The sequence below is a fragment of the Colletotrichum fructicola genome, assembly GCF_000319635.2.
Source record: "Colletotrichum fructicola Nara gc5 chromosome Unknown KSG_Nara_v1_contig04, whole genome shotgun sequence".
NCBI lineage: Eukaryota > Fungi > Ascomycota > Sordariomycetes > Glomerellales > Glomerellaceae > Colletotrichum > Colletotrichum fructicola.
The window spans coordinates 4,221,617-4,248,211 of record NW_027094054.1 but is presented as its reverse complement, the minus strand read 5'-3'; the positions used below and the strand labels follow the sequence as shown (position 1 = coordinate 4,248,211).

Sequence of the window (26,595 nt, the reverse complement as noted above, 5' to 3'; positions counted from 1 at the left end):
GCGCCAAGAATGCGCCGAAAAGGTCGAGAAGGCGCCTTTGCGTGGCTGCTGCGAGCACCGGCGCACGTCACTCGGCTGACAGTAACACTGTACGCCAAGGTACCTCCCACCTCAGGATAGGTCCCCTCCCCGCCATCATCACCTTACCTGACCTACCTAGCATTCCTACCTAGGTAACTACCCGTGGACAGCCTTAGCGCCGTCTCCTGTCCCTCAGCAGCTTCCCGCTCCGGGTGTGATGCGCATCGCATTGGGGGAAGCTGCTGTGACTGTGTGCCTTCTGGGCTCTGAGGTGGTCGACTCGGTCCGTGAGGCAAGGTACCTCAAAGTATCTCCTCTGCGTTTGGCCTTGCATCTCATACCTCTTACGGCATTACGTGTACCTCCATGGCCTGGAACCTTTTTTTTACGCGCTGCATCTGCATCATCTCTTGCAGCGTACTTGCTCTCTGATCTTCTTCCCTTTATCCCACCGCCCTGCTGCCGCCTGCTGCTGGACAAGAGACCATCCACCGCTTTTCCTTTTCATTTCTTTGGTTTTCCGAATCTCTACCTTTCTACTCCCTCCTCCCGTGGACAGCATATTTCTTCTCCCAGTCGGCCTTGTCCTCGCCTGTCGGATATCCGCGCCGCGCACGAGTCGGACGACTGAAACGAAACGGAACGCTGCCTTGCCTCACCTTTGACCCGGCGTCGAAAGATTTCCATACGCGGTGTCCTCTTCTGTTCCAGAAGGAAAACACACCCTGAAAGCTCCTTGTCGGAAGCCCGCGACGACAGAAAGAAAAAAGTGACGAGAAGAAGAAGCAGCAGCAGCAGCGAACAGCTTCTTGCGTGTTCGTCGTCGTCGTCGTCGTCCCCCGTCATCGTTGCCCGCCGCCTTTGTGGTCTCTGAACCCGGCCACTCTAAGCCAAAAGGAATACCCCCCCGCCAGCCGTTCTCGGCCCCCCACCTTATCTCGCAGCAAGCCGCTTTTTTCGAGCCTGGGCATTTTTAGAGAGCCACCAAGGAAACCGAGGAACCGTCGTCATCGTCGTCATCGTCCGTCATCGCCACAACCCGAAATCCGACAGATCACCAACAACCATGGCTCCCGCAGCTACCCACGATGCTCCCGAGGAGACCCAGAGCGACGGCTCCAAGCTGAAGACCTTCATCGGTATTCTGAAGAAGTGAGTAGCAAAAAGCCCACCCGCAGCTGATGTGGCGGTCTGTCTCTGCGCCTTGCGCCGCACGCAACGAGGAGGAGGGGGGGACAAGAGAGCTTCGGTTTCAACAGCGTCTGTCGTGGCCACGGGCGGGGTTGCCATGGCGGATGATCGACGCGAGCGGAGGCTTCAGAGTCGCAGAGTCGCATCATCGCCAGAAAGGGAACTTTATTGAGTCGAGAACATTTGCTAACCGCTTCAACTATCCATCCAGGTTCATTGGCGTCGCCGACCTGGCTGCCGTCCGCTTCTCCCTCCCCTCCCAACTCCTCGAGCCGACACCGAATCTCGAATATTGGACATATCTGGATGCGCCTAACGCCTTCGTCGCCATCGGCACCTCTGACGAGCCCCTCGACCGCATGCTCGAGGTCTGCCGCTTCTGGTTCACCAAGGACCTCAAGTACGCAAAGGGCAAGCCCTGCAAACCATACAACTCGTGCCTGGGAGAGTTTTTCAGGGTGAGTGCTGGCCTTTTCTCGCGATAGTTATGCGCCACGCAGCTTCCATGACTCGCGATGCTAACAGCTGCCCGGCAGTGTAACTGGGAGACGGAGAACAACGCGCCCAAGATCAACACCACAGCCCTCAAGACCGGAAGCGGAACCACCAGCAGCTCCTCCAGCTTGAAGGCTGCAAAGGGCGACAAGAATGCCTCCGCCGTTTCGCTGTCCGTACCCCCGCTCGGCGCCCAAACGCCGGACAGCAAGCCCGTCCTCGTATCCTACCTCACCGAGCAGACCTCCCACCACCCGCCCGTGAGCGCCTTCACAATCAGCTGTCTCGAGCGTGGTCTGTCCGCCCGCGGCTTCGACCAGATCACGGCAAAGTTCACCGGCACCAGCATCCGCGTCCTGCCCGGCGAGCACAACCTCGGTATCTTCGTCACGCTCGACAACCGCGATGGCGAGACCTACCGTCTGACCCATCCGGCCGCGCACCTCGGCGGCATCCTGAGAGGCACACTGACCGTCAGCGTCAGCGAGATGGCGTACATTACGTGTCCGCAGACCAAGCTTAAGACGATCCTGAACTACGTCGAGGCGGGCTGGCTAGGCCGCTCCACGAACCGCGTCGAGGGCATTATCTTCCGCTACGACCCCGAAAACGATGACAAGGTGAACATCAAGGATGTCCCCGAGGCGGACATCGTCGCCCGTCTGGGTGGTCCCTGGCGCGAAAAGGTCATGTTCACATTGGGTCCTAAGCCGATGGTAACCAAATCCTCTTCCTCTTTCCCTTTCGCCTCTCCGAAAACTAACTTTGTCCCGCAGGATTCGCATCCCCCGGAAGCCCGCTACACCATCATCGACCTGGGCCCCCTCAACGTCGCGCCCAAGGTCATCCCCCCCGCCGAGAAGCAGCTCCCGAACGAGTCGATCCAGCTGTGGTCCGGCGTCACGGAAGCAATCCACGCGAAGCAGTTCTCCAAGGCGACGACGGTCAAGGTCGAGCTCGAGGAGAACCAGCGCGAGAAGGCGCGCGAGCGGGAGCGCACCGGCGAGGTCTTCAAGCCCGTCTTCTTCGAGCAGGCCGTCGGCAACGAGGGCAAGCCGCAGCTGACCGAGAAGGGGCGTGAGGTGCTCGCGAGGGCGCAGAAGGGGGAGTGGGACTTGACTGGCATCGTGTAGGGTTACTGCTCTAGGCAAACATCATCTAGACAGTATTTGTGTGTGTGTGTGTGTGTGTGTTCTCCTTTGACGGGATGATGTGAGATTCCCCGAGGGGCGGGGTCCGGCTGGTGCATATTACATGCTTACCATTTGCTTTTTGGGGGGTTCCGTCCGAGGATCAGGAGAAACCGATTCGTCGCCCCCTTTTTATTATTTTTCATGTTTTAACGGCCGACGGCATGACATTACCAACATTGCACGGGTTGAGGTTGCATTCTTTTTTGGGCTGTGGTTTTGTTTATTAGATGAGAACAGAAAGGGTGCACAGACAACATATTAGGAGAAAGACAAGGTGGACGAGAGTCTTTTTCAGGAAGACGGTAATCACCACTATTCGCTATTGTTCCGATTCAACTTGGACGGCATGGTTTTTGTGTTTTTTTTTTTTTGCGTTATTGAACTGGGATGTCTGTCCATCGTTGAGTATTACACAGACGCTGCACAGAGCACAGAGCACAGAGCACACAGATGAAACTCCACCTGAGGGTTCTCTTGGTTTACGGCGTTAGGAATTTAGATGGGTTTACTGATTTCTGATAATAATACTCCTTTAACTGAGTTGATTTGGTGTCTTTGGGCGAGATGTGATGAGCTTGGGAATTGGTCATAAAGCGAGTGTGTTTTTGGGCGTTGGAATAGGATGAGATGGCAGGAGTTTGAGATTGTCTGGTGTGTCCTGTCTTTTCCCCACAATCAGGGTCCTATCAAGGGCTTCAATGTGAGAAACGGGATGATAGAGAGGGTTCATTTCTGTGTCTGTAATGAGGAAGTTTCGGCATAAAAGCTTGTCAAATGACGTGCTTCGAAATTTCGAGAGATGAACGCTGAGAGGGGTGGGTGGGAAAGGTGGTTGGTGGCTGAATGCATTGCATAGATATCGGAATGATAACGCTTCCATCATGAAGGGGGGCTCGGCATGGTCAAGGTTTGTTGGAAGGCGATGGGATGGCGTTGGAAGTCTGTCTCTCTGTCGGATAAGTTTCTCGGATAAGGGGGGAGATCTGGGGAGACGGCTGCGGAATCGGATGATGGGGTATTGTTGGGTTGGTGGTATCAAGGTTCGTTCCTGGAGGAGAATTTCTGCCTTTGAGGTTTCTGGGTTGGCTACAGGAGGCATTTGGTGATCTCTGGTTGGCTTGAAGCTAAATAGCAACTGCCAAGTCACGAGTCTATCACAGTGATGTGGTGTTGAACACAGCCGACGTTATAAGGTTTCTCTGCGTCTTTTCCAGCCCTCCAAATCGATGACAATGTGGCAATAAACAAATTGGCGCGGACACGCCTCGTTTGATACCTTGGGAGCATTATACAGGGACACTGGCGATTTTGAATCGGTACTAGGTAAAGCTGAATCCAGTCTGAAGACACTATATAGAAGACAGCTTCACTCGTTTTCTTGTTGGGTGAAACAAGCCTTGAGCACACGGAGCCAGCTGGCGTCGATAGGAGGGATTTCATGGTGGCGTGATTCCATCAAGGTAGCCTAACCTTTTCATTTTGACGCAGGTTATCAGATAATTCCGACTTTTGAATTGATGAAACTGCCTTGAAAGACTTATCTCGCTTTTCGTGACGACTTGATTCTGCTTCTAAGTAAGAGAATGGCTCCGCCGGGTCCGTGTCACAGGAATGCTAATCTTTGCCCAATCTAAACGAAGACTTCTTTACTCCAGAAGGAAACGAAAATTACTAAACCTCCGTATGTGCCCCAAATATCAAAAATTCCGATGCCGTTCATCAGATCTCATAGTCGCAGTGGACAGTTGACAAACCCCTCACGGCTCTGCTACACATCTATTGACTTTGAACCCATCCATGAAAGTCCATCACTCCAACGCACCCACGTTGGTCAATATAACTGCCATGTTCAACCTTTCCGACGACTCAGCTTCGGGTTCCCATACCGCGGTATCAACGCCAGAGCTACCCAAGCTTCCGTACGAGATTTTCCTGCTCGTCGTCGAGGCCTTTCTCAAGTCTGCTCATGCCGAATTCTCTATAGATCCAGCCTCGTGGCAGCTCGAATGCGAGCCAGTCCGACGCCGCCATATTCCAATCCCCGAGGTCTACTACATCGACGACTGCGACGACGATGGTGACGATATGAGGGGCAAACGTTTCAGCCTTCTGCGCGGTGTCTCACAGGTCGACCTAAGGTCACGTCGCATGGTTAATCATTGGTTCCCTAGACTCGCCTTCCTCGAGCACGGCATTTATCACGCACATCGATTTACACACGTCTGCGCCAAAGTCGACGTGTTCCTCTTTAGTGCCCCCCTTCATATTCCCCATTTTGAGCCTCGATTCTTGGACTTGCTCCGGCTGCTTGAGCACGTCCACTTTGTGGACGGAGATTTCGACCTGGAATCCCTCAGTGTCATGCCGAGCCTCAAGTCCGTCGGTTTCCCGAAGATCATCGACACGATGGGACCCCACGAACATGGCAAGTCATCTTTTGCACAGGAACCTCACGCCCGGGTCTTCAGCCCGCCGCAGTGGGTGGCCATTCGCGAGTCTTCGTCAATATGGGAAAAAGGAGTTAGGCTCTTCGTCAATCCCTGCGGCAGCTGGTACTCCAGAGACTGGCAGTTAGCAGAGCTTTTCTACCTCCCAGCTAGTGCTGGCAAACGAGACGCAGTTCGAATACTCAGGTTCGCTGTCGGCTGCCAAGGCTGCCGTGATGCGTTGCCCCCCTTGGGACGCGTGTGTCTCAGGTACGCAAGCAGAAAGAGTCCCTGGCATTCCCCTCTACTCCACTCGAATGCATCACGGCGCGACGCATCGAATCCAGTGGCTGTGTGAAGAAACATACTAGCATCGCAGATGCTCAAAGTCCCCTTGTTTCATAGTCAAGAAGTCGCCTGATGGAGGAAGCTGCTATTTCTTTGAGATCACTAGAATAACCGCCCTGGTATTTGTGACGGATGATGAGACGTGGCATGGCTCATGTATCGCCTGCGAAAGGACTTCCGAATTTCGTTGTCAAGTGATTCGTAAAACTTTTTCCTTGAATAGCTTTTAAGAACTAGGAGAAACCAGAATGGGTGTTGAAGACATCTGAAAATTTCCGTTGCCTTTGTTGCGTCTCTGGAAGGGGCTAGTTGACTTGCTGAATGTGTCAGGCTTGAAATCAGGGCCAAGGGCAACATATATGCTTCAACCTTCATCAGATTCGCCTTTGGAACTCCATCATCTCAATACGCTCCTTGGTAGCCAACAGTCTCGCTCTCGTCATGGTTAATCCAATCTGAACTCTCCTCTCTGAGTCTTCATAGATCTCCGTCAGCAAAGATGGAGGGCCCCAGGCTCCCATACGAGATCTATTTGCTCATAGTGGACGCCTTCCTCGACTTTGCCTATACCGAATTCTCTGCTAAACCGGGCTTATGGCGTCCCAAGAGCGAACCGCAGTGTGGCACCGATAGCTTGGTGTTTCCTCGCCAGATATATCTCCCGCCGAGATTGGTGTTAAACAGCGACGGCGGCCAAATCAGGTTACGCCATCGCCTGCTTCGCGGAATTTCACAAACCGACATAGCATCGCAAAAGAAGGTCAATCAACGGTTCCCGAAGTTCCCGTACAAAGATCATTGGACCAATCACGATTACATCGACTACCCGGGATTCGCACACGTCTGTCCCAGCGTCGACATCTTCGAGCATGACTGGGAACCTACGTACACTACCAAGCCTAGCCTGCGTTCACTATCCCAGCCCGCTCCCGATAACTTGGGACTGCTGCGGGCGATCGAGAACATCCAGCTCCACGCCTGGTGTGGCACCGATCCTGGCCTCCCCAGTTTCCTTTCCGCTCTGCCGAACCTTCGAACCGTCAGCTTCGTATGGCAACCGCCAGGACCCTATGGACCGCCTGCGGCCAATCCCAGCTTTCACGCACACAACGATCCTCCTGCGGTATACGAGACCCATTCTAGAATCGTCGAGATCACGGAATGGTAGAAGATTATTCGACAGTGCTCATTTGCATGGGAAAAGGGGGTTCGGCTCTTCCACTGTTATCATGAGGACTGCGAGTGGCCTGGCCACTGGCCGTCAGATGAGCTCCTTTTCGATCCCACTTTGGGAGAATTCCCTTTCCGGACCAGACAATTTGTTGCTGACTGTAATGATTGCTTGGACGCGTTACCCCGGTACAGCCTGCGCGAACGTTCTGCACGTCAGTTACCGCTATTAATTAAGCCTCGGTATATTTCCCGTCGTAGACGATGTCTTTGCCGTCGACCACAGGATATTGCCATAATAATGCAATTCAAGAACGCGTGAAGAATTTTCACTAGGATGTGTTGGGGTCAGTGGAGGAAGAGACACTTGCGTACCACATAATTGGCACTGAGCAGATAGACCAATACGGCATCATCCAGAAACATTCTTCCAAAATTACCCTCTTCTCAGTATGGGCATTTTTATCAATTGGCCCCTGTGAATCCTTCTCTATGGTAGTCGCGTGAAGAACTTTTGAGAACTTGGGAGGAATGTGCAAGTCGGGACTTGAGACTATTCGAGCACAATGTCGAAGACATCCGAGGCGTTGCGTACAAAGGTGGTGGCAGTCACTACAAGCACATGCCTGTTCCTTTAAGTCTGTTCCAAGGGTCAACATCCGTCTAATATGATGAAAACTTCATTCAACATGGCGACTAAGAAGTCTTCACTGCTGAGACGTACGCAGCAGGGCACCTTGAATGAGAAGGTCTTGTCCACAGGAAACTTGAGATCGTACTCAAAATCCAGAAAGTTCCGTCGCCTTCAGTGCGCCTCTGAAAGAGACGAGGCCACTTATAGCTTGTTGAATGTCACAGAGTAGATGTTAGCGATAGCTGCCACATATATCCTTCAACCTTGATCGACTTCATGTTTTGAGGTTCTCCATACCTACACCCTGATCCCATGCAACAGGCCAATGTCCCTACCACACAAAGGATGGATGATGCATCTTCCATGCCGGCTTCCGGCCCTCGTTGCTCGTTACCAACAAATGACGAGGGCCACATTCTCCCCTACGAAATCATTCTATTGATTATTGAAGCCTTCCTGGAGTCTGCCCAAAATGAATTGTACACACAGCCATTCTGGTGGTCGCTCGACGTTACTCAACATCTACCCAAAGAGCTCCTCCTTTACTACGACGAAGGCTGTAACAGCAGACAAAGATACCCAGACCATGATGCTACGAGGATGAATCGTTCTCGCCGCCTCCGCAGCATCTCTCAATTTGACCGCAAGTCACGCAGCATGGTCAACCAACTTTTCCCAAGAGTCGCATTTTACGATCGTGTCCGCAATAATACCAACATGATATATTCCGCTGCGCGTGTGCGATTTGCGTACACTTGTCCCAGGGTCGACATGTTCGCGATGTCAGGGCATTTGTGTTACGATCAACGCGATTTTCTCTCTCCACCCGACCGGAAAAGTTTGGAACTACTCCGGACGATTGAACGCATCCCATTGCAAACGGGCCTCATGACACCCCCGGGATTCTTTGAGTCCCTGTCGAGCCTTAAGTCTGTGAGCACTCAAACTGCTTACAACCTGCGAGCAGATCCCGCTGCGAGCCCGCACGTGCACGATGCGCATGTTTCTATCAATTACGGAATATGGGGCCCTGTCGAGTTAGGGTGCGAATCACACGACGGCCTCTCCCTCGTGAATGTGTGGTTCAACACGTGCCATTTTATATCGGCGTGGAGAGGCACATCGCCACGGAAGAGGAGAATCAGAGTCTTGATGAACTCTTATAACAGGACTTGGCAGTCAGGAGACTGGCCCTTGGCGGAGCTGTTCTACGACTTCCAAACAGCTCCTGTGTCAAGGGCGCAACTGCCAGACCCGCCACTACGAATGAGGGTTTTTGATCCCGACTGTCAAGACTGTCGTGATGCATTACCTCCTTGGGCGCAAACGCCTCCAGAGATATGCAACGAGCATGATTCGAAGGTCAATCTGCTCTACACCTTGAATATGTCTTTCTCACGCCATCATCACTGAGCAGATAATTCAATGTAACATCAAAAGGCAGTGTTATTGGTGTCTCATCAGGTCATGGCTTGTCTTTTCTTCTCAGGCCTAGATTGCTCTGCCTCATGGCGTGTGTGAAAGTTGTCGACCCATTTCGTACAACCCATCTACAAAAATGTCCAAGAATAGAAGTTATCGTGTAACATGGTTTGTCGAAACTAGTTCGGCCCAGCCCATTTTCAGCTAACCAGAAAGAAGTTCGGTTGCCAAAAGCTTGTTGTGTCTGATCCCGTCATGAACAAAGCCCTTCCAGTGGCGTTTCTCGTGTGTGATGTCGAAGGTGGTTGATTTAGTAGGGCTTCTCGCCGATGCTGTCGATGGTGTTAGTCATTTGTTGACGAACTCAAAGAATCATGGGATGAACTCACTAGTTGCCGGGGGGAGAGTAGCGGGCAACGACGTAGGTGGCACCGGAGGAGTCGGTAGCGGTGGCCATGCCGACCTTGGTGGTGGACTTCCAGACGACCTGGGTGTAGTGACCGAAGCTCATGTAGTTGGTGGAGCTGATGGTCTCGCCGTTGTACTCAGACTTCTCGGAGACGAAGGCGTTGACGGCGTTGAGGTTGGGGGAGTCGCCGCCGGACTGCATGTACAGGTTCTCGCCCTGGTCGGAGACCTGGGAGTGGGTGAGGGAGCCGACGGAGGTCAGGTGGGTGGCCCACTCCTGGGCGTTGGCGGCGAGGGTCTCGTCCCAGACGAGGTCGGGGGTGCCGACCTCGGCGCGGGCCTTGTTGTGAGCGTCGAGGGCCGCCTGCTGGTCGGAGGTGAGGCTGCCGGAGGAGGCGGCAGTGGTGGCGGCGGCAGCGGGAGCCGAGCTGGTGGTAGCCGGGGCGGCCTCCTCAACGACGGGGGCGGAGGTGGTGGGGACGGCGGTGGGGATCACGGCAGCCGGGGTGGTGGCGACCGGGACGGGGGTGGGCTGAATGGAACCGGAGACGGAGGTCTGGCCCTTGCCCCAGTTTCCGAAGCCGTTCCAGCTCCAGCCGTAGGCCTGGCGCTGGGGTTGCCAGGCAGCGGCGTTGGTGGCCATGGCGGCGACGACGACAGCAGAGAAACGCATCTTGATGGTTGTTTTGGGGGGTTTGTGAAATCACCGGGATTCAGCTGAAGAGCTTGGTTGTGTAATGAATGAACGGAGGATGGATCCTGCCAAAGAGCGTCGATAATAAAACCCGAAGGGTGGTGTAAAGGAATGACAGACGCGATAAGGACAATTGTACCTTGGTGAGGAGAGAGGAAAGACGAATGTGATTGAGGGCGAGATCAGGTCATGATATATACCTCGTCGAGTTTGGCAGGGCGAATCTCGTGAGGTCGGGATATTTTGCCGCTGCGCCATTAAACATGAGACGAGCGGTGATCTCCCGTATGCAAGCCCTCCACCTCGAAATGATTAAGCCGGACGCGGCGTCTCACCATATTGGCCCTCTCTTCCTCTGGAGCCCCGAGAAAGCCTTACGAATCTCTTCCACATACCCCTGGAGCGCTAATCAGAGATGGAGGGGTCATGTAGGGGGGAGGGTTCTTAGCGGCCTCCACATGGGCCAACAACAATAACAAACACGGCAGCTTCTTTTTTCTCGCAAGTGCAAGCGAGAGGAGGGGGGATGGATCAAGGATGGGGGATCAGTCGAGGCGAGGCCCAGGCAGCCGAGGAGAAGGAAGAGGAACAGGAGGTCAAATCTTGGTTTGCCATGTCTGTGTGGTAGGATTCCGACCAGTGTCCAGATGAATGGTTCAACTTGACGGGGGGTAAAGCAGGTCCCATGTCTCACCACGGGGGGCGAGAGAAGACGGGCAAGGGAATAGCCCTACATTATGTCACTTTGCGTGGTTTAAGTGTTTAGTCTCGCTGCCGGTAAATGGAAGGGATCCTACGTGGGGCCGTGCAGGGCGGTCCAGGCCCGGGAGACTGACAGGACATCCCGGGAGACGCCCAAGACGCCTTCAACAGAGTCCAGAACAACCGGGGATGAAATATGTTCCGCCCGGGGTTCGTTGGATGAAGTGTTGACAGAAGATGGTGTTGCTCGCCTATGGCCCGGGCCCCGCAATTCATTTCAGTCTCTGACACCCTCTTCCCTTGCCGCTAATTAATCCTGTTACAGAGGCCCTAGAAGCCAACCTCCGAAAGGCTGGCGTCAAGGTTTGTTTGTTATGCTGTCCACAAAGGGTGGGATAAGGCGTCAGCGCCCATGGGCTTGTGCGGCGTGCGGGGTTGCGGCCAATGAAAGCTGCTGGGATGATTCTTCTCGTTGTCGGTTTTCTTTTTCGTTTTACCCCTGAATCAGACATTAAACTACCGGCTTGCGTGGGATCGTGGAGCCCAGGCCCAGGTAGCTAAGGGATGTGGGAACGCACAGCAACCAGGCGCTCTGATGATGAGAAACTGTGTTTCGTACCGAGACATGGCCATCTCAGCTTCAGAGAAGAAAGGAAGTGTCGGGATCGAGTAGAGAGGACAAACTTCCCGAAACAAAAGCTTCTCCTGTAGAGTCAAACACGCAAACACACACACACAACTGACATTCATCTTGCATCCAGTACTGCCCGTGCCGCCAGCTGAAAGAAGCAGCACGGGCCGCGCGGCCCCGCATTCCCGCGCCGTTGAATCCGTGGTGTCGGGATTCTTCTTGGTTGGGCTTGTGTCATGCGTGTGCAACTAAGAAGATGGGCGCCTAGACCAGTCTGTGTGCGCGTGTGGTTCATCTGATCTCTCTTCCTTCTCTCCTCGAACTTTCGAGACCTTCACGCGTGGGCCGCACATGTCCAGCACTCTAAATTGCCCTCTGTTGTTAGCCTCACCTTGGTGCTACGCGAGATGGGCCCTCCGATGAAGCTAGTCTCCAGAGCTCCGACCAGCCAGACCTTGGACGTTGAAACTCATACGGCATGACTTATGATCTCGTCAAGGTGGGCCACCGAAATTGCCTAATTCGGAGGTGATGAATCTCGCGGACTGTTCCGGCGGCAGCAAAGGGCATGCATCAGCATCTTGCATTGTCTGTCTTCTTTTTCACCGCTTCGAAGACCAGCTCTAGAAATCTCCTTCTCGTCAAGCTTAAGGCTTGTCATGGATGATACGATGCTGCTAGCCGTAACAACCGGCTGAGATCAGGCAGCGGCGGGGGCGGGATCCTCCAACCGAGGTTCCCATAGAAAGGCGCTCAAGGGTCACCCCTTTTTGCGGCATGCACGGGGAAGACGGATGAGCAGGATGGATGTTTGACCAGTCGACAGTTTTGTGGCGACTCTTACGACAGTCTTCAGCGTCACTTGAAGTCGAATCCCGCAATGAGTGGCAATTCCACGTCGTCTCCGCCCCCTTCCGCGACGGCCCGAGTCAGGAAACCCCCACAAGTGTTCGCGTCCTGCCCATCGCAATCTTTAACCAACAGCCGTAACTTGGAAACACGAAGGGACCCAGCTAGCCATATCTTGAGACTTTCTTTCCCCAAACGTTGTTGATATAACCATCCAGCTATAGAATGGGACGTCAAACGGCTCAAGTCTGTCGGCCCCAATTCTCTTCATCAACCTGTTGGCGTCGTCGCTCCAAAAGCTTGCGCCAGAATCGGACCTTTTTCTTCGTCCCCAGCCACGGAATCCTTTCGGATCGGAAATCTCTGTCAGTTGACTTGGAATCCTCCGATCTTGGCGTCAAGTCGATGTTGGTTCCCGCGGGAGCGTGCCCGTTTCCACCAAACAGCCCGCGCTATTCCTTCGGGATGGCTTCTCAAACGCCGCGGCGACCTGCAGGATTTGTGATTGGGGGCGCGCAATCAAGACGCAACTTTATGATTAACAAACGTGATAAGACGTCTGTTAAGATTATGGATGTGGTTTGTTTTCTTCTGTTCGCGAAAGAAACTCTTGTAATGAGTGCGCAATGCACACCATCTCGATCCCTGGCCCCTTCTGCTTGCTGTGCTACTTGTGGAGAAGACAGCAGATGACGTTACACTTGTGCATGTTGAAGTTGTCAAAGATGCATGCGGACCATGCTGTGCTGCGCTGGAGGAACTCACTCGGGAGACGCAGCCTGTAAGAAAGCTCTCGTGGCAAGTGCCGTCCTACGCGAGTCCAAGTCAGATGCCCCGACTTCCGGAAGCATCACGGTCTCAGAATTTGCCTTCTCCGATTGCAAGCGCAGTATTCGGTAACGTCTCGAGTTCTCAAGATCCGAGCGACGCTCGGCATACCGTCGAATACGCCTTGCCTCTGCCTCCAGAGCGATTGCTACCCAGCCTGTTGTTCCCGCTCACGAAGAAAAGCCATTTGCGCAGGTTAGGTTCTGCCTTCTCATCTGGTTCCAGGTATCCGGAAAGTCAGGTAAATACTGCGTCCTGCGAACCACCCTGGTTTTTCGCAAGGTGAGTAACGACAATTTTCTTATTACATCCGCTTCTAATGCTGATCATAGAGTAATGCAGGCCGCCCTAATCCAGCCCCATCGAGCGATGCCGCCGCAGACTGAGATCCCTTCCGAACAGTTTTCCGGGTGTTCGCAAGAGAACGCGCCAGCCGAGTGTATCACGATGTTCATTGCAGATCCGGATCGCTCCCGAAGATACCAAAAAGTCTAGCTTGTCTAGGTTCGCCGGTGCCAGTAGTCGGGACCTGTGCGCGATCCGCGCCGATCGGGGTGAAGCCGAGATAAGAGATTCCGATCGTCGTGACTTCGACACGCGCCCAAACATCACCAAAACGTGCTTCTCTTAGCGGCATGCGACTTTACCGTAGCAGGCCAATAGGGCCAAAAGCGAAAGAAATGCATGGTCGTGATAAAACACCTTCAGTCTCCCAACCTAAGCGGAATTTTCGTCGATAATTAATCAAAGGAACCTGCGTATGGACGTGTCCGCGATAACACTTCTCAGCTCATAATGTATCCAATTGTTCCCGTCCCTTTATCTTATCAACAGTTTGCCGGGGTTTAATACAAGATCCCAACTAACTCCGTATCAAGTCATCCGTCGTTTCTTTGCCTCCTCATCCACCGTCCGACGGCATCCCAACCGCTGAACCATCCGCTTCACCATAGGCCATGCTTCAAGACATGGCCGACCGAGCTTCCCGACGATGGAGTCGATCGACCAACGGATGCGTGACGTGTGTGCGGTCCAAGGTCAAGTGCTCAGAGAACCGGCCCGTATGCCAGCGATGCAGCCGCCTACAGCGGCACTGCGAATGGCGCGAACACCGTGTTCCCCTTCGAGAACGAAGGCGTGGATTTGGCTCTCTCAAATCTCGCCTTCAGTATGTGCCTCCCCCGATCCTCCCGTCGCACAGCACTGCCAGTCATGACGCCCATTTTACATCCGCAAGCGACGAAAGTCCTGGCGTCTGGGGGAGTAGTCCCTCAGAGACAGCAGTGGAAGCAACCGAATCGATGGCTACGACTCATCTAGTTTTAAACCGCACCGCACATATTGCAGAACAAGCGACCATGACGAATGCGAGTAGGAACGCAGTAGCGCCCCATCTGTCGATACCGAACGCTCGACACATACCCTCCCGATGCTCGATTCTCTTCGGTCCCTTGGAACAGGATGCCCTCTACTTCTTCGAAAATGTATTCTCCAAGCTTAGTCCCAAGACGTTTCTCTGGTCCAAGCTCGCCATAGTGCTTCATCATGCCTACGACGACGCCATAATTATGCACTTACTGTTGGCTTCTTGTCTTGGTGCCGTCGCTCGGGGCCATTCAGATCATCTGGTGTTGAGGACTGCAAAGTCTCACTTCACAAGGGGCACCACATATTTTGTCGACGGAATGCAAGACCTTTCATACAACCACAGCAAAACTTTCATGGCTTTTTGGCTGCTACAGCTAACGTATCGCGCGATTTGGGACGACAAATCTCGATCGGCTATGCACAAGCTTAGCATCGCATTAGTCGACTATGTTCGCAAACATCACATTTTCGAACTCTTCAGCTCCAACAGCGCCCTCTTTGAGAGTCCCGGTGGTAGTACGTCTGCTGAAGGGGACTTCCCCGCTGATTTGTCGTCACTTAATCCGGCGGGATTAGCGAAAAAGAGTCTTCTGGCTAGTCTTCTACTCTTCACAGCTTACGAGGACCTAGACTCTGAATTTTGTGGTTCAGGAGGACAATTTGCTAGCTTGATACTTTCCGGCGATGATACTTCGCGCGCTCTATTTGCCTGTTCTCGGAATATTCATGCCGACTTCTTCGGGCCCCAATATCCATGGGAGGAATTGATGGACGACGTGGAGCGGTCACGGCCCCTGGAGCTACACTTTTTCGCCAACATATGTCTTAATCGACTAAATCGAGCTCATAAGTGTGGTATTGACTTTGGGGAGCTACAAGAAATAAAAGCCACTCTCCGTAAATTGCGAGAGGTAAGAAGATCGTCTTTCTCAAACCTCGTTCCATGTCCGGCATGTTGCATGTCAGCCTGGCACATTGCACCAGCTGACTTCGAGCACCCTCTTCTGGGGCTGCGATAAGAATATTCTGCCATTTTTCGGTGGGCAGAAACCCCCCATTCAGCCGGGAGAAAGTTGATTACAACTTCATACAGCATAGTGGCCCATTTCAATGCTGTGCTAGTCTGTGTCCTGGTCGCCATTGTTCCCGTCACACCGTCCGTGTCGCTCCAGCGAGATCTTCCCGTCGCGAAAGACAACCTTCTCCGCGTGACATTTCGGATGGTTACGCACAATCCGGATCAGCCAGTCATGTGGAGGAACCAATGGGCAGTGTTCGTAATGGCGAGAGAAACCGACGACGAAATTCATCGGGATTGGCTGCTGCAAAAGCTTGGGAATAGCACCTACGCGGCGGCATTGAAGAATAGCAGTGCGCAAAATTTCAATTTCTCGGCCTCAAGATATGATTAGTTCTCTTTTTCGGAAATATCGCTCAGAGGAGACGCTTTCCTACCAGCCACGTCATCTTCCCGCACGTTAATTGTCAAGATATTGAGCCCATATGTTTCATCACCTTGCTTCTTGTAAGCGTATTACTTCTGCTTGGCTAAGAATTATTGAGAAAATATCTGCGAACTATGTCAGGCGCGCTTTGGACCGTCGTCTTTCACTCATTTTACAAGGCAAATTTCTAACTTTTTCGATGCTCTGCACCCGACCAAGTCACCTTGAACGTGGCAATCCCAGTCATTGCACTCCTGGAGCTCAAGAGGGTCTCCCGTGTGTATTTTGTTCTACGGCCCACATGTGCTTTCGATCGGGGCGCGGTTATCATTACATGGAGATGGTGGTTCTAGGAAAGAAATACTATGAATTGCGGCTGAGCTTCCGAGTTTGCCCTTAAAAGGGGTATTTGCTCAAGTGCTCTCAACCGGGAGAGCTTCCGGTCTCTAATGAGTCAGCTACCTAGGCGATCCCCATCTTGAGTCATGGTCCCGGGATGTGGGAAAGCAGAATAGAATATTTTAGCATTCGGCCTTCGAGTAAGTGTTGTGGTGAGGAATGTAAAAATGTCTGCCATTACCGTACAGACGTCAGGCGGCGCTCGTCAGCAGTAGCATCGAAGAGTAAAAGGAGTCTCACGGGCGATTTTATCGTGAAAAATCTGTTACAAATGCTGAACTTTCTGTTCGTGGATGAAGATGAATGAAGCTGTGCTCATGGATGATTGGAGTGTTGTGTTATATTCGGTTGCTGAGTTTGGAAGTTGTTTGCGGGTGGCTATGCTGGCTTTAAGAGGGAGGTCATCAAGGTAACGCAGTAATTCATAAATGATGCCGATCAGGAGAAAGAGTGACGATTGGTGAGAGTCTAAGTGAGAGATGGATCGCCTGGCCGGCACAGGTGGGATACTTGTACTACACACCGCTGGTAAAGAGAAAGTATCCCGCCGGCTCCTTTAGCGACGAATACTGCGTATGTTACCTTATGCTTTCGGTCTACGCCGAAATAATGAGTTGTACAGACATTTTCTGTCCCCTGGAACCGGCTTGCATGCCTTAAAGGTCGCGCGCTCGCGTCAAATGGCAGCACTCTCTTCGAACTTCGTGTCTCTTTATGGAAAAACTTTCTTCTACTCTTCAACATTTTTAAAATCTTCAAGATGAAGTACGGTCACATCATCATCCTCGCTGTTAGCCTAGTTGCGCCGGCAATGGCAGACTGGTGCAACTACGGCACCAGCAACCCAGCCCCTCAGGGCCAAGACTGTGGCCCAGTAAGAAAACTTCACTGACAAGATGCGTTTGAGAGTCATAGCTAATGTGCTCTTTCCTCTAGGGTTACTATTTCTACTGCGTATGATTCCAGATCTCTCTTGGAACGAGTTTAGAGTAACTTGTCTCACTAATGCAAACTTCCAGTGTGGTGACCAACCCTCTGATGATCGCCCAATTTGGCGTGGGGACTGTTCATCTCCTCCCTTTCACGATGGTTGCGGTGCTGGGGCTGTAAGTAAACCCGCAGACGACGCTTTCAAAGATTGATACTAACTACTTTCTACAGGTGGTTTCATGCGTATGGCGAATCTCCGAGCCCCGAAATGATCATTTTCCTCTCGTGCGCTTAACTAACATCCCGGTCTAATTAGTGTTCCTAGAGTGGCAGTGTTGTTATTGTATTCAATGGCATGGTGGCGAGGTTAGAGGTCTTGGGACAAGTCTGCCGAAGAACACATGGCTTGAAAATCCGTAGGCCAAGGGTAGTTACTTTATCGTATGAGCTTTGCAGTCGGGCAGTGTCATTTGGCTATCCGGGCAGTGTCCACACACACACGTGTAATCCGTGGCCTGTTTCTAAAGCGACTATATTTCTTAATTTCGCCTTTATTCTTATTAATATCTATTATCGTCGTCTATTATTTTTATCGTTATCGTTATTATTATTATTATCGTCGTTATCGTCGTCGTTATTATCGTCGTCGTTATTGTTATCGTCGTTTTTCGTCGTTATTCTTATTATAACTACTATTATTCTCTCTATATTTCTAGATTAAAGGGGATACTGCCTAGATAAGAAAATGACACTGCCCGACTAGCAAAACTCTATCGTATTGCAGTTTCCTCTGGTCTTTCAAGATTTACCTTATGAGTACCATCATACTATGGGTCCATCTGCCCTTGTTTCATACTAGTGCCACAGTTCAGTTGTCTTTATTTATTTTCTCAGCAGAGCCGAGTGAAGAAGATTTATGGTTGGAGGTGGAATGATTTGTCTCTTTGTTCTGGCGCTAACATACATCTATGGCTGCCAGCCTCTAAATCTGTCCAACTCGACACCAAGACTCAAAGTCTCAGTTACTAAGAAATTTGAGTTTTCTTTCTCAGTTGTTTTCCTTTGAAATAAATCAGAAAGGCTACAGGAGCGACAACCACCCCGATTACAGCCAAGATGGTGTTGCCTATACCATCACCCAATGCCTGATACATCCTGCCACCACACAACGGAAGTAGGCCACCTCCCAGGCTTCGTAGCACAGTGCTGGCCGCCGTGGCACTCGCTGCGTACTCGGTGAAAGCATCTACCAGATACGCATTAATAGGAACGAAGATAAGGATTGTACCAAAGCCAATTAGGAGCATGCCGAACAGTGGTGTAATCCAGTGCACGTTGCGTTCCAGTGTCCACCCGTACAGTAGCAGTCCGGCCGGAACAAGAAGGCTACCAGGAAGTAGCGGAGGAAGTCTGTATTCCGGCTTCATGGTTCCGGACCTCGCGGCGCCTCGCTTAACGATTCGATCTGAAATTACGCTCAAGACGATGTTTCCAGAAACGTTGCCAACCCCGAAAGCCAAGTACGTAAGTCCTACGTTTCTTTCGCCAAACGTATCGTAACGTTCGACAAAGGTTGAGCTCATAGTTGTGAACATGATGTAGATATAGCCGTAATTAATCGCTGCAAGCACTGAAAGAAAGAACACAATTGGCGACAAAAAGAGTAACTTGAAGGGTCGAATGATAGCGCTCGTAAATGTCTTCAGATGAGGTTGCGAGGAGGAATCAAACGCGTTGCCAGGTCCAAGGGCTTCTGTCGCCTTCTTCTGGGTTCGAGCATTGCGCTTCGAAAGTGTTGGGAGGTGAGACTCCCTCAGGAACGCTGCAGTCGCAACGAGAATCGCTGCCATCTACAAATAATTGTCAGCAATTCCCCCCACAAGCATGAAAGCCAATGTCGAGAAACCTAGACTCACCGCTATCGCGAGAAACCAAAAGTTCCATCTCCAGCCCATTGCAGCCGCCAGGTAGCTCCCGACGAGAGGTCCGATGGCCGGGCCCAGTAGGACGGGAAGGTTCCAGAGAGCGAGAGCTTTTCCACGCTCCTCTATTTTGAAGATGTCAGCTACGCTCGCAGGACCAAGTGCCAAAGGGCTTGATCCCACAAGGCCAGTGACGAAGCGGAAGATGATCAGCATCGGCAAGTTTACTGACAGCGCGCATGCTACGTTGCTAATGATGAACAACACTGAGTTGACGTGATAAATAATGAGTCTCCCATACATCTCGCTTAGCGGCGCGTGCACGAGGGGCCCAAAGGCATACCCAAGAACGAAAATGGATACACTGAAAGCTTCGAGGTCGGGGTTTTCCGATTGATGGAAATCTGTCATTGCGGAAGCGGTGCTTGGGGCAAATATGGAAGAGCCAAAAGGACTTCGCATCATGTTAGCCACGTATGTGAAGGCGACTAAGCAACTTACGAGATGAGGGTTAACAGGGAAACCAGGAGAACATTAGTCCACTTCTTGCTGCTCGACCAGTTGCACGGCAATTTTGCATGGCTGTAATCTGCTTCAACTTCACATTCCGACCGCATCGGCTGTTGCCCTTCTCCCATAATTGTTCGTCTTCTCCGGCTATTATAGGAAGAAGAGGAAAGTGAGTTTGTGTGCAGCAAATTGTGAAAGAATTTCGTGATAGAAAATGAACGTATAAGCAAAAGGAGAAGTCAATCCAGGTTTAGGAACCTTTGGCATGGTTCGATGGCCACCGAGTTTGAAGCCTGTTTTGGCATCCCAACTTATACGGGACTTCATGGTACCGTATGTTGGATAATCCGAGGCGTCTAGAACGAACTTGACAATGATGCCACGCTATTGAGGGTCACACTATTCCCAAATAATCCAAAAAGAACCTGTCAGCGTGTCTCGGAGTACCATTTCTTAATTCCGGACCAAGGATGACAGCGTCTTATCGTGATCCGCAGTGGGACCCACAAATGACTTGACTTCCATGCGGGTTGCTTCATACGTCTTCGATGTCTCCACTACCTGAACCATTCTTGGGTCTTTCCAACCACAAGTGCAAGATACAAGCAAGTACGGAGCCCGGATATAGGCCTCTGGTGAGTGGTAGAAAATAGACTTGTTCTGCCCTTGAACCTGGCTGCCCTGCCGAAAACTCGGAGCGCCTCGAAAAACAGGGATTATTACTCCAAGTCAGGTTGTGCCAATGAAATCATCGGTCTTCTTTCCTGCGCTGGGTTTTCGGACCATCTTGTTGGTGGTCTAGGAAGATCTATGGCTGTCTTCGTCTCAAAGTAGATTCGTTGTTTGGATTGGGAGTCATTTCAAGAGCATGGATTTGATTGTGGCCGTTGCAATTGGGCTTTCTGCAAAGCTCCTTGCCCGACTTATGACTTTTGCAAATCAACGAAAAGCAAAAGAAGCACAGTCACTGCAGTCAAAATTTCCTAAGATGATACATTTACCTTGAAAAGAAAGTGGTAAAGTGAGGAAATATACATCAATATGTATTGGATATTTGACTTATCAATGCCATTAACTTAGCCCACATTTCCACAAGAGCACAGTTTCTTAACGATCGTGCTAATTCTGGAGGAATCCTTTACAATGAGAGACATCTCCTCCTCGCAAGAAATTTTTCTCCTTCTCTCCGCCACTGTTTCTTCAAACTCGCGTTGAACTTTGGAGGCTACCTCATCGTCGGTCAGGACAGCCCAGGCAGACCTCGCCAGAGCCTTGGCAACAATGAGACTGCGCTCGTGCGCTGGCTCGGCTCCAGCAGCTTCTGTGAAGCCGACAGTGTGGTTGCTCTGTCCTTCCTTGGCATCGATACCGTAGATGGGGTGGATGACGGGGACAACACAACCGACGTTCCCCTGGTCGGTAGCGCCAGAGATAACCTCCTTCGTGTCCACGTCGCACCACATGGGAATGCCCAGGTCTGCCGCGCAATCGGCAAAGACCAGAGAGAGTTGCTTATTCGGACGCATGGGAGCGTAGAAGACATCGTATTCTACCTGCATCTTGCAGCCTGTGGCTATAGCGCCAGCCCGAAAATTCGCAACAACCCGGTCTCGCAGCTCCAGGGTTTTCTCAATGGTTGGCGCACGCACCGCGTATTTAACGGCAGCAAAGTCGGGAATGACATTGCTCTTAATTCCAGCATCAGTAAAGATACCGTGGACGGTGGAATCCTTCGTCATTTGCTGCCTCATCATGCTGACGCCATTGTAGCCGAGAACAGCGGCGTCAAGAGCATTCACGCCCTCCCAAGGTGAGGCGGCTGCGTGGGCAGCCTTGCCTTCGAACTGAATCTTGAAGCTAGTCGTAGCAACATGGTTAACGAAGGCGTTGCCGTGTCGCCCTTCAGTGCCATAGGCAAACATAGGAGCCGGGTGAGCCATGACGCAAGCCGCGACCCCGTCATAGGCGCCCTTGCCAACGAGCATGCCCTTACCGCAGCCACCTTCCTCGGCTGGAGTACCAAGGAGCTTCACCCGTCCAGGCTTGCCGGAAGTCTTCAGAGCGGGGACTGTGACAATGAAGCCCGCCAGGGATGCAGTTGCGATGAGATTGTGGCCACAGGCGTGACCAATGCCAGGTAGCGCATCGTACTCGGCATTGAAGACCACCAAACGGCCGCCCTCTCCGTACTCGGCTTCCAAGGAGGTAGGAATGCCGTATGCGTGAGGTGTCACTTTGAAGCCAAGCTTCCCCATTGCCGTGACAAGGGTATCGTGAGCGTGGTGCTCCTCGTAATTCAGCTCAGGGTGCTGGTGTATCTAACATGCCGAAGCCAAGGTCAGTCGGGATATTTATACAGACATCAGTCACCGGGTCGACTAACGTCCAAGTCTACTTCTCTTAATAACATCTTGGCATCGGTTATTGCGAAATCCATTGCAGCAGCAATTTCAGGCGCAATGATAGCCATGGTGGGAACAGGGGATGTTGAAGTAGCGACACGCATATTGGCCTGATCGATGGAAACGGTCTACTAGCTGCCGCTCTTTGAATGGAAACGACTAGATGATTATTACAACTTACGGCCCGCTCATGTTTAAGTAGCTTTTCAGTACTAGCAGCAAAGTGATGAACTGCTGTGGCCTGTTTTCTTCTCGTAAGAGCCCTGGAGCCCGATTGTGACCTGGCGCATGGATCCGGATTGTCGTCGGGGTAGGACCCGCACCGCGCGGTCTGGGGACCCCAGCAGAGTACACTCCGTTGCGTTGACGGCGTCCGCCCCCGACTTTGACCCGGAAGGAAAGTTTTCCGCTAACCTAAAAACCCTCTAAACTACCCTAGACTTTACACCTTAATAACTCTATGCGTATATCATGCGTGATAAAAAAAAATATATTAATCGATAGCCTTTAATTAGGCAGTTATAATAATCTATTTTTTATTCACGCGTATTGCGTACGTATAGAGTTATTAAAGTGTAAAGTTTAGGGTGATTTAGGGGGTTTTTAGGCTAGCGGATACTAAACGTAACGCTAAAAAGAAAAAACGAAACCCCTAGCGCGTTGCGTTTAAACTGTCCGCTCTAAAACCCCTTAAAATCACCTTTAACTTTACACACTAATAGCTCTATACATATATAGTGCGTAGTAATAAAAATTATATTTTTAGATAGCCTGTTAGATTGTAAGGGTGAAAATGGCGCTTCTTAGCTACTAGGGGTGGCTTAGATTGTCAGATTAGAGGTAGTAAAAGAATAGTGAGGTATTGTCTTGTTCTTGTGTGTGTTCAATAATAAAAGATCTTCTACTATTTATGTCCAGAGTGAGGGCTTTTACCCTTATCCATAGAGTTTGGCATAACCATAGAAAACTCTTCTCCTCTCAAGGTCGCATAGTGGCGGACACCTTTCATAGTGACTGACACCTCTCAAGGTTATCATGGCCAATTTGACACGCCCCCTCAGGGACAACGCGCATGCCGGGGTTCCCTGACCTAAGTTTTGGCCATATTGTCTGTATCTGGAAGATCACGAGCTTCCATATCCCATACGTCGTTTTTCATAGCCTCAGCGACTTGTCTCTCGTCTTCCTCTACAAGCTTGCATTCCCTGTTACGTTTTAGAAGCGCTCGCTGGTCGCTTAGGCGTAGTTGTTGGCAAAAAATCTTAAACTGCGGCAAAGCAAGCGCCTTCGTAAGTCCGTCCGCCATGAGTTGTGCTGACGGCGTATACGCGACAGAGACGCGATGCTCAGCGATCTCCTGCCTCAGCCAGTGGTTGTGTATGTCGACATGTCGGAGGCGCGTCTGAAGTTGCACAAGCTCCGCGTTGACAAGGCGAACAGTCTGCTGGTTATCGCATTGTATTTGTATAGTCGGCTGGGTGCGCGTGGGAGTTGCAAACTGCGCTTCTGGCATGCTTTCTGTAGGTAGTTGAACTTGTAGGGCACCTATTAGGCGGCTTGCGAAGAGTGCTTCTCGCGCTGCTTGTGATAGAGAGAGGAGTTCCGCTTCAGTTGTCGACGTTGTGACAGTTGTCTGCTTATTAGCCTTCCAGGCGACGATCCCTCCAAAGAGCTTCATAGCGAACGCTTGTGAGCTCTTGCGATCAAGCGTGTTATCCGCAAAACTAGCGTCAGAAGCTACTTCAAGCGTATCGTCGTCGCTCCCTGGCGTAGCGCCATACTCGAGGCAGAGGTAGCGCGTATTATATAAGTACCGTAGTACGCGTTCAACCGCTTTATGGTGCGTAGGGCCTGGGTTGTGATTGAATCTTGCGAGGCGGCTTGCTGCGAAGGCGATATCTGGCCGCGTCATTACTGCTGCGTAGAGAATTGTTCCAACGCGCTTCTGATAGTGATTGATTTCCCACGGCGCAGCTTCCCCATCATATGGGAAGAGCTCAGTCTTCGTCATAGGCGTATAGGCGCGCTCCTCAGGCGCTTCTGCGTTATCAGCGCGTGGCGTAATAAGCTTCCGTACCTTCTCTGCAAATACAGCTTGTGATAGCCATAGCTTTCGCGTAGAGCGGTCTCGTATAACCTCAATGCCGAGGAACCATTGGAGGTCTTTGCCTCCCTCAAGGTGGTAGCGTTTCTGAAGTGCGTTGATAGCCTCCTGTGCGTCTGCGGAGTGTTCGCGAGGAAACGCTAGCACACAGTCGTCAACGTAGAAGAAGAATGTTACTTGGCCTCGTTGCCAACAGCAGTTCTCGCCCGCTACGCGTGAGAAGCCTAGCGCTCTAAGTCCTGCTTCTAGATGGCGTTGCCATAGAATAGGAGATCGGCGAAGTCCGCAGAGTGCTTTCTGTAAGCGTAGAATGACTCCTGGGCGGCGGTAGCCTGGCGGAAGCTGCATAAAGACTGTTTCATCAAGAGTAGCGTGTACAAACGCGTTAACAGCATCATATTGTAGCAGCTCCATATCAAAGCGTGCTGCAAGTGCCATTAGAATGCGGAACGACATACCTGCGAGCGTAGCGGCGTACGTATCCCGCGCGTCTTTCGCCTGTTGGTCACCCCGGATCACAAGTCTCGCTTTGAACTTCGCTAACCGCCCGTGTTTATCGAGTTCATACGTATAGACCCAGTGGCAGCCGAGAACTTGATGACCGCGGGCCTCGCTCTTGGCTACTTCGCGCCAGGATCGCGACGTCTCATGCCCTCTCAGATGGCTCTGTTCGGCCTCAAGAAACTCCCTTGCAAAGGGGTGCGCTTTTGTAGCGTTATTTCGCGGTGCCAGCTGATCGTGAGATGTGGGTAGAGCGGGCAATGTTCTCCAAGGGTCTCCAAGCGGACTCCGCTGAGCTCCGTACGTATTCGTACTCCTTGGGTGCCTCTCGCTCTCCGGCTTTTGTTCGGCCACGGCAGACGCTCCCTGTTGAAGGTCTATCTCGTCTATAGCCGCCTTTCGGGTACAACCTACTCCTGTTGTAGTTTCGGAGGCTTCCCACCCCACGCGCGCACTCAAAGGGTGATCAGCCCAGGTGCAACAGTCCGCAGGGCCATCCATCGATCGCTTGGTCTTATCCTTATATGTCTTTTGTGCGCGCGGCTGGGCGCTGCCAGCCAAGAAGGCAGCTTTGAACGACGTGCGTGGCGCCCAGCGTAGCAGCGGAGGAATAGTTTTCGAATCTTCAGACGTTTTTGAAGGGTGGTCGCTATGTTCCCGCCCCCTCACGTCGAGCAGAGTGCTCCGTAGAGCTGTGAAGAACGCCGAAGGCGGTGGAGGTGTCTCCGGAGGGGTCATAAGTTGAAACCTCGCTTTTGTATATAGAGCATCCTCTGGAGGAGGCGTCCCACGCTCCAGGGCTGCTATATCACTCAGCTCGGCGTGCTCATAGTCTTCGACCACCTCATCTGCTTCTTCATCAGCGTCTTGCGGTATAGTGGTCCTATTTGTCTGGTCAATTAGCTGCGTTATACGCTCTTGGATCTCTTGTAAGTCCATATAGCGGAATTCTTCTGCAAGCTCCTTTAGGTTGCCATTAAAGAACTGCTTTTCGTTGAAGACTACGTCTCGCGTAGTGAATACCTCGTCTCGTAAGGGATTCCATATTCGGAAACAGTTGCTCGAGCTATAGCCCACGAGATAACCAATAAATGCTCGTGGAGCTAGTCTCTGGCGGCGGTTCTGCTTGAGTTGCGCTTGTCGAGTCATAGCAAACGCCTTGCAGCCGTATGCTCGAAGGTGTGAAAGATCTGGGCGTGCGTAGGGCGCTGCTTCTGCGGCCCAGAAGTGCTTGTGGAACACCTCGTATGGTGTTCGCCAGCCTCTCGAGGCTGTAGGGGTTCTGTTGTAGAGATATGTTGATGCTTTTGTCGCTTCCGGCCATAGGATATCTGGCAACTTAGCTCCGGACGCCATAGCTCGCGCGCGTTGCTTAATAGTAGCTGCAATTCGTTCAGCTCCGCCATTTTGGGCTTGTGTGTTTGGCGCGCAAGGCTCGAGTCTTATTCCGCGTGATTCGATCTCTGAGACTACTCGCGGATGCTTCAGGATCTCGTTGTCCGTTTCTATGACTTTCACTCGTGCTCCATATTGGGTCGATAGGAGTGTGAGGAAGTCGGTAATAACAGTAAGTAGGACATCTGTAGTCCGTCTCGTGAGGTAGAAGTCCCAGGTATAGGATGATGATCGATCCGTCACTAGAAGCGTATATCGGTAGCCTTCATAGCCCTCATCGTAGTCGTGGAAGTCTATAGCAATACGATCGGCAGGCTTCTCTCGTAGTAGGGCTTCCTTCACTGCTCTTCGCACCTGGCGGTGTAGCTTGCTTGTTCCACACGCGTCACAGTCGATCGTTGAAATAGCAGAGCCTCCTGTGAGCAGTCGTACGCCGCGCGAGGAGCCGACAAGGTGGCGTATTGCCTCTGGGCCTGGGTGGCCTAGGCGGCGGTGCCACATTGTTGTACTCCCACGGATCGGCTTTCGACGCGTTGCTGTGGTGTATTTGTGCCGTTGTTGCGGTTTTGGCGTCTCATCCACTGCTTGTGGGATTGGAGCTATTACA

The 26,595-nt window shown here is 51.9% G+C and overlaps 7 protein-coding genes across 7 annotated transcripts; 3 read left to right on the top strand and 4 right to left on the bottom strand.

The window, feature by feature from the left end:
- Positions 1-1,087: 1,087 nt before the first annotated feature.
- On the top strand, positions 1,088-2,840 carry obp1 (Oxysterol-binding protein-like protein 1; the record flags this gene model as incomplete). Its single annotated transcript, XM_032021035.1, has 4 exons — positions 1,088-1,173; positions 1,424-1,670; positions 1,749-2,423; positions 2,484-2,840. 4 exons carry the CDS (start codon positions 1,088-1,090, stop codon positions 2,838-2,840), a joined length of 1,365 nt encoding a protein of 454 aa, XP_031882025.1.
- A 1,905-nt stretch (positions 2,841-4,745) lies between these two features.
- Positions 4,746-6,842, top strand: CGGC5_v007977 (uncharacterized protein; the record flags this gene model as incomplete). The annotated part of the gene is made up of 2 exons (XM_032021034.1): positions 4,746-5,596; positions 6,158-6,842. 2 exons carry the CDS (start codon positions 4,746-4,748, stop codon positions 6,840-6,842), a joined length of 1,536 nt encoding a protein of 511 aa, XP_031882026.1.
- A 2,368-nt stretch (positions 6,843-9,210) lies between these two features.
- PRB1 (Pathogenesis-related protein 1) lies at positions 9,211-9,981 on the bottom strand (the record flags this gene model as incomplete). The annotated part of the gene is made up of 2 exons (XM_032021033.1): positions 9,211-9,232; positions 9,290-9,981. The coding sequence occupies 2 exons, from the start codon at positions 9,979-9,981 to the stop codon at positions 9,211-9,213; spliced, it is 714 nt and encodes a 237-aa protein (XP_031882027.1).
- Positions 9,982-12,922: 2,941 nt separating this feature from the next.
- CGGC5_v007975 (uncharacterized protein) lies at positions 12,923-13,507 on the top strand (the record flags this gene model as incomplete). Its single annotated transcript, XM_066151942.1, has 3 exons — positions 12,923-13,080; positions 13,153-13,294; positions 13,355-13,507. The coding sequence occupies 3 exons, from the start codon at positions 12,923-12,925 to the stop codon at positions 13,505-13,507; spliced, it is 453 nt and encodes a 150-aa protein (XP_066008779.1).
- Positions 13,508-18,179: 4,672 nt separating this feature from the next.
- On the bottom strand, positions 18,180-19,487 carry CGGC5_v007974 (Efflux pump rdc3; the record flags this gene model as incomplete). The annotated part of the gene is made up of 2 exons (XM_032021029.2): positions 18,180-19,004; positions 19,071-19,487. 2 exons carry the CDS (start codon positions 19,485-19,487, stop codon positions 18,180-18,182), a joined length of 1,242 nt encoding a protein of 413 aa, XP_031881977.2.
- A 1,175-nt stretch (positions 19,488-20,662) lies between these two features.
- Positions 20,663-22,056, bottom strand: Pm20d2-3 (Peptidase M20 domain-containing protein 2; the record flags this gene model as incomplete). The annotated part of the gene is made up of 2 exons (XM_066151941.1): positions 20,663-21,895; positions 21,970-22,056. 2 exons carry the CDS (start codon positions 22,054-22,056, stop codon positions 20,663-20,665), a joined length of 1,320 nt encoding a protein of 439 aa, XP_066008780.1.
- A 1,022-nt stretch (positions 22,057-23,078) lies between these two features.
- Positions 23,079-26,489, bottom strand: GIP-4 (Copia protein; the record flags this gene model as incomplete). Its single annotated transcript, XM_032021027.2, has 1 exon — positions 23,079-26,489. The coding sequence occupies one exon, from the start codon at positions 26,487-26,489 to the stop codon at positions 23,079-23,081; it is 3,411 nt and encodes a 1,136-aa protein (XP_031882058.1).
- Positions 26,490-26,595: the final 106 nt, after the last annotated feature.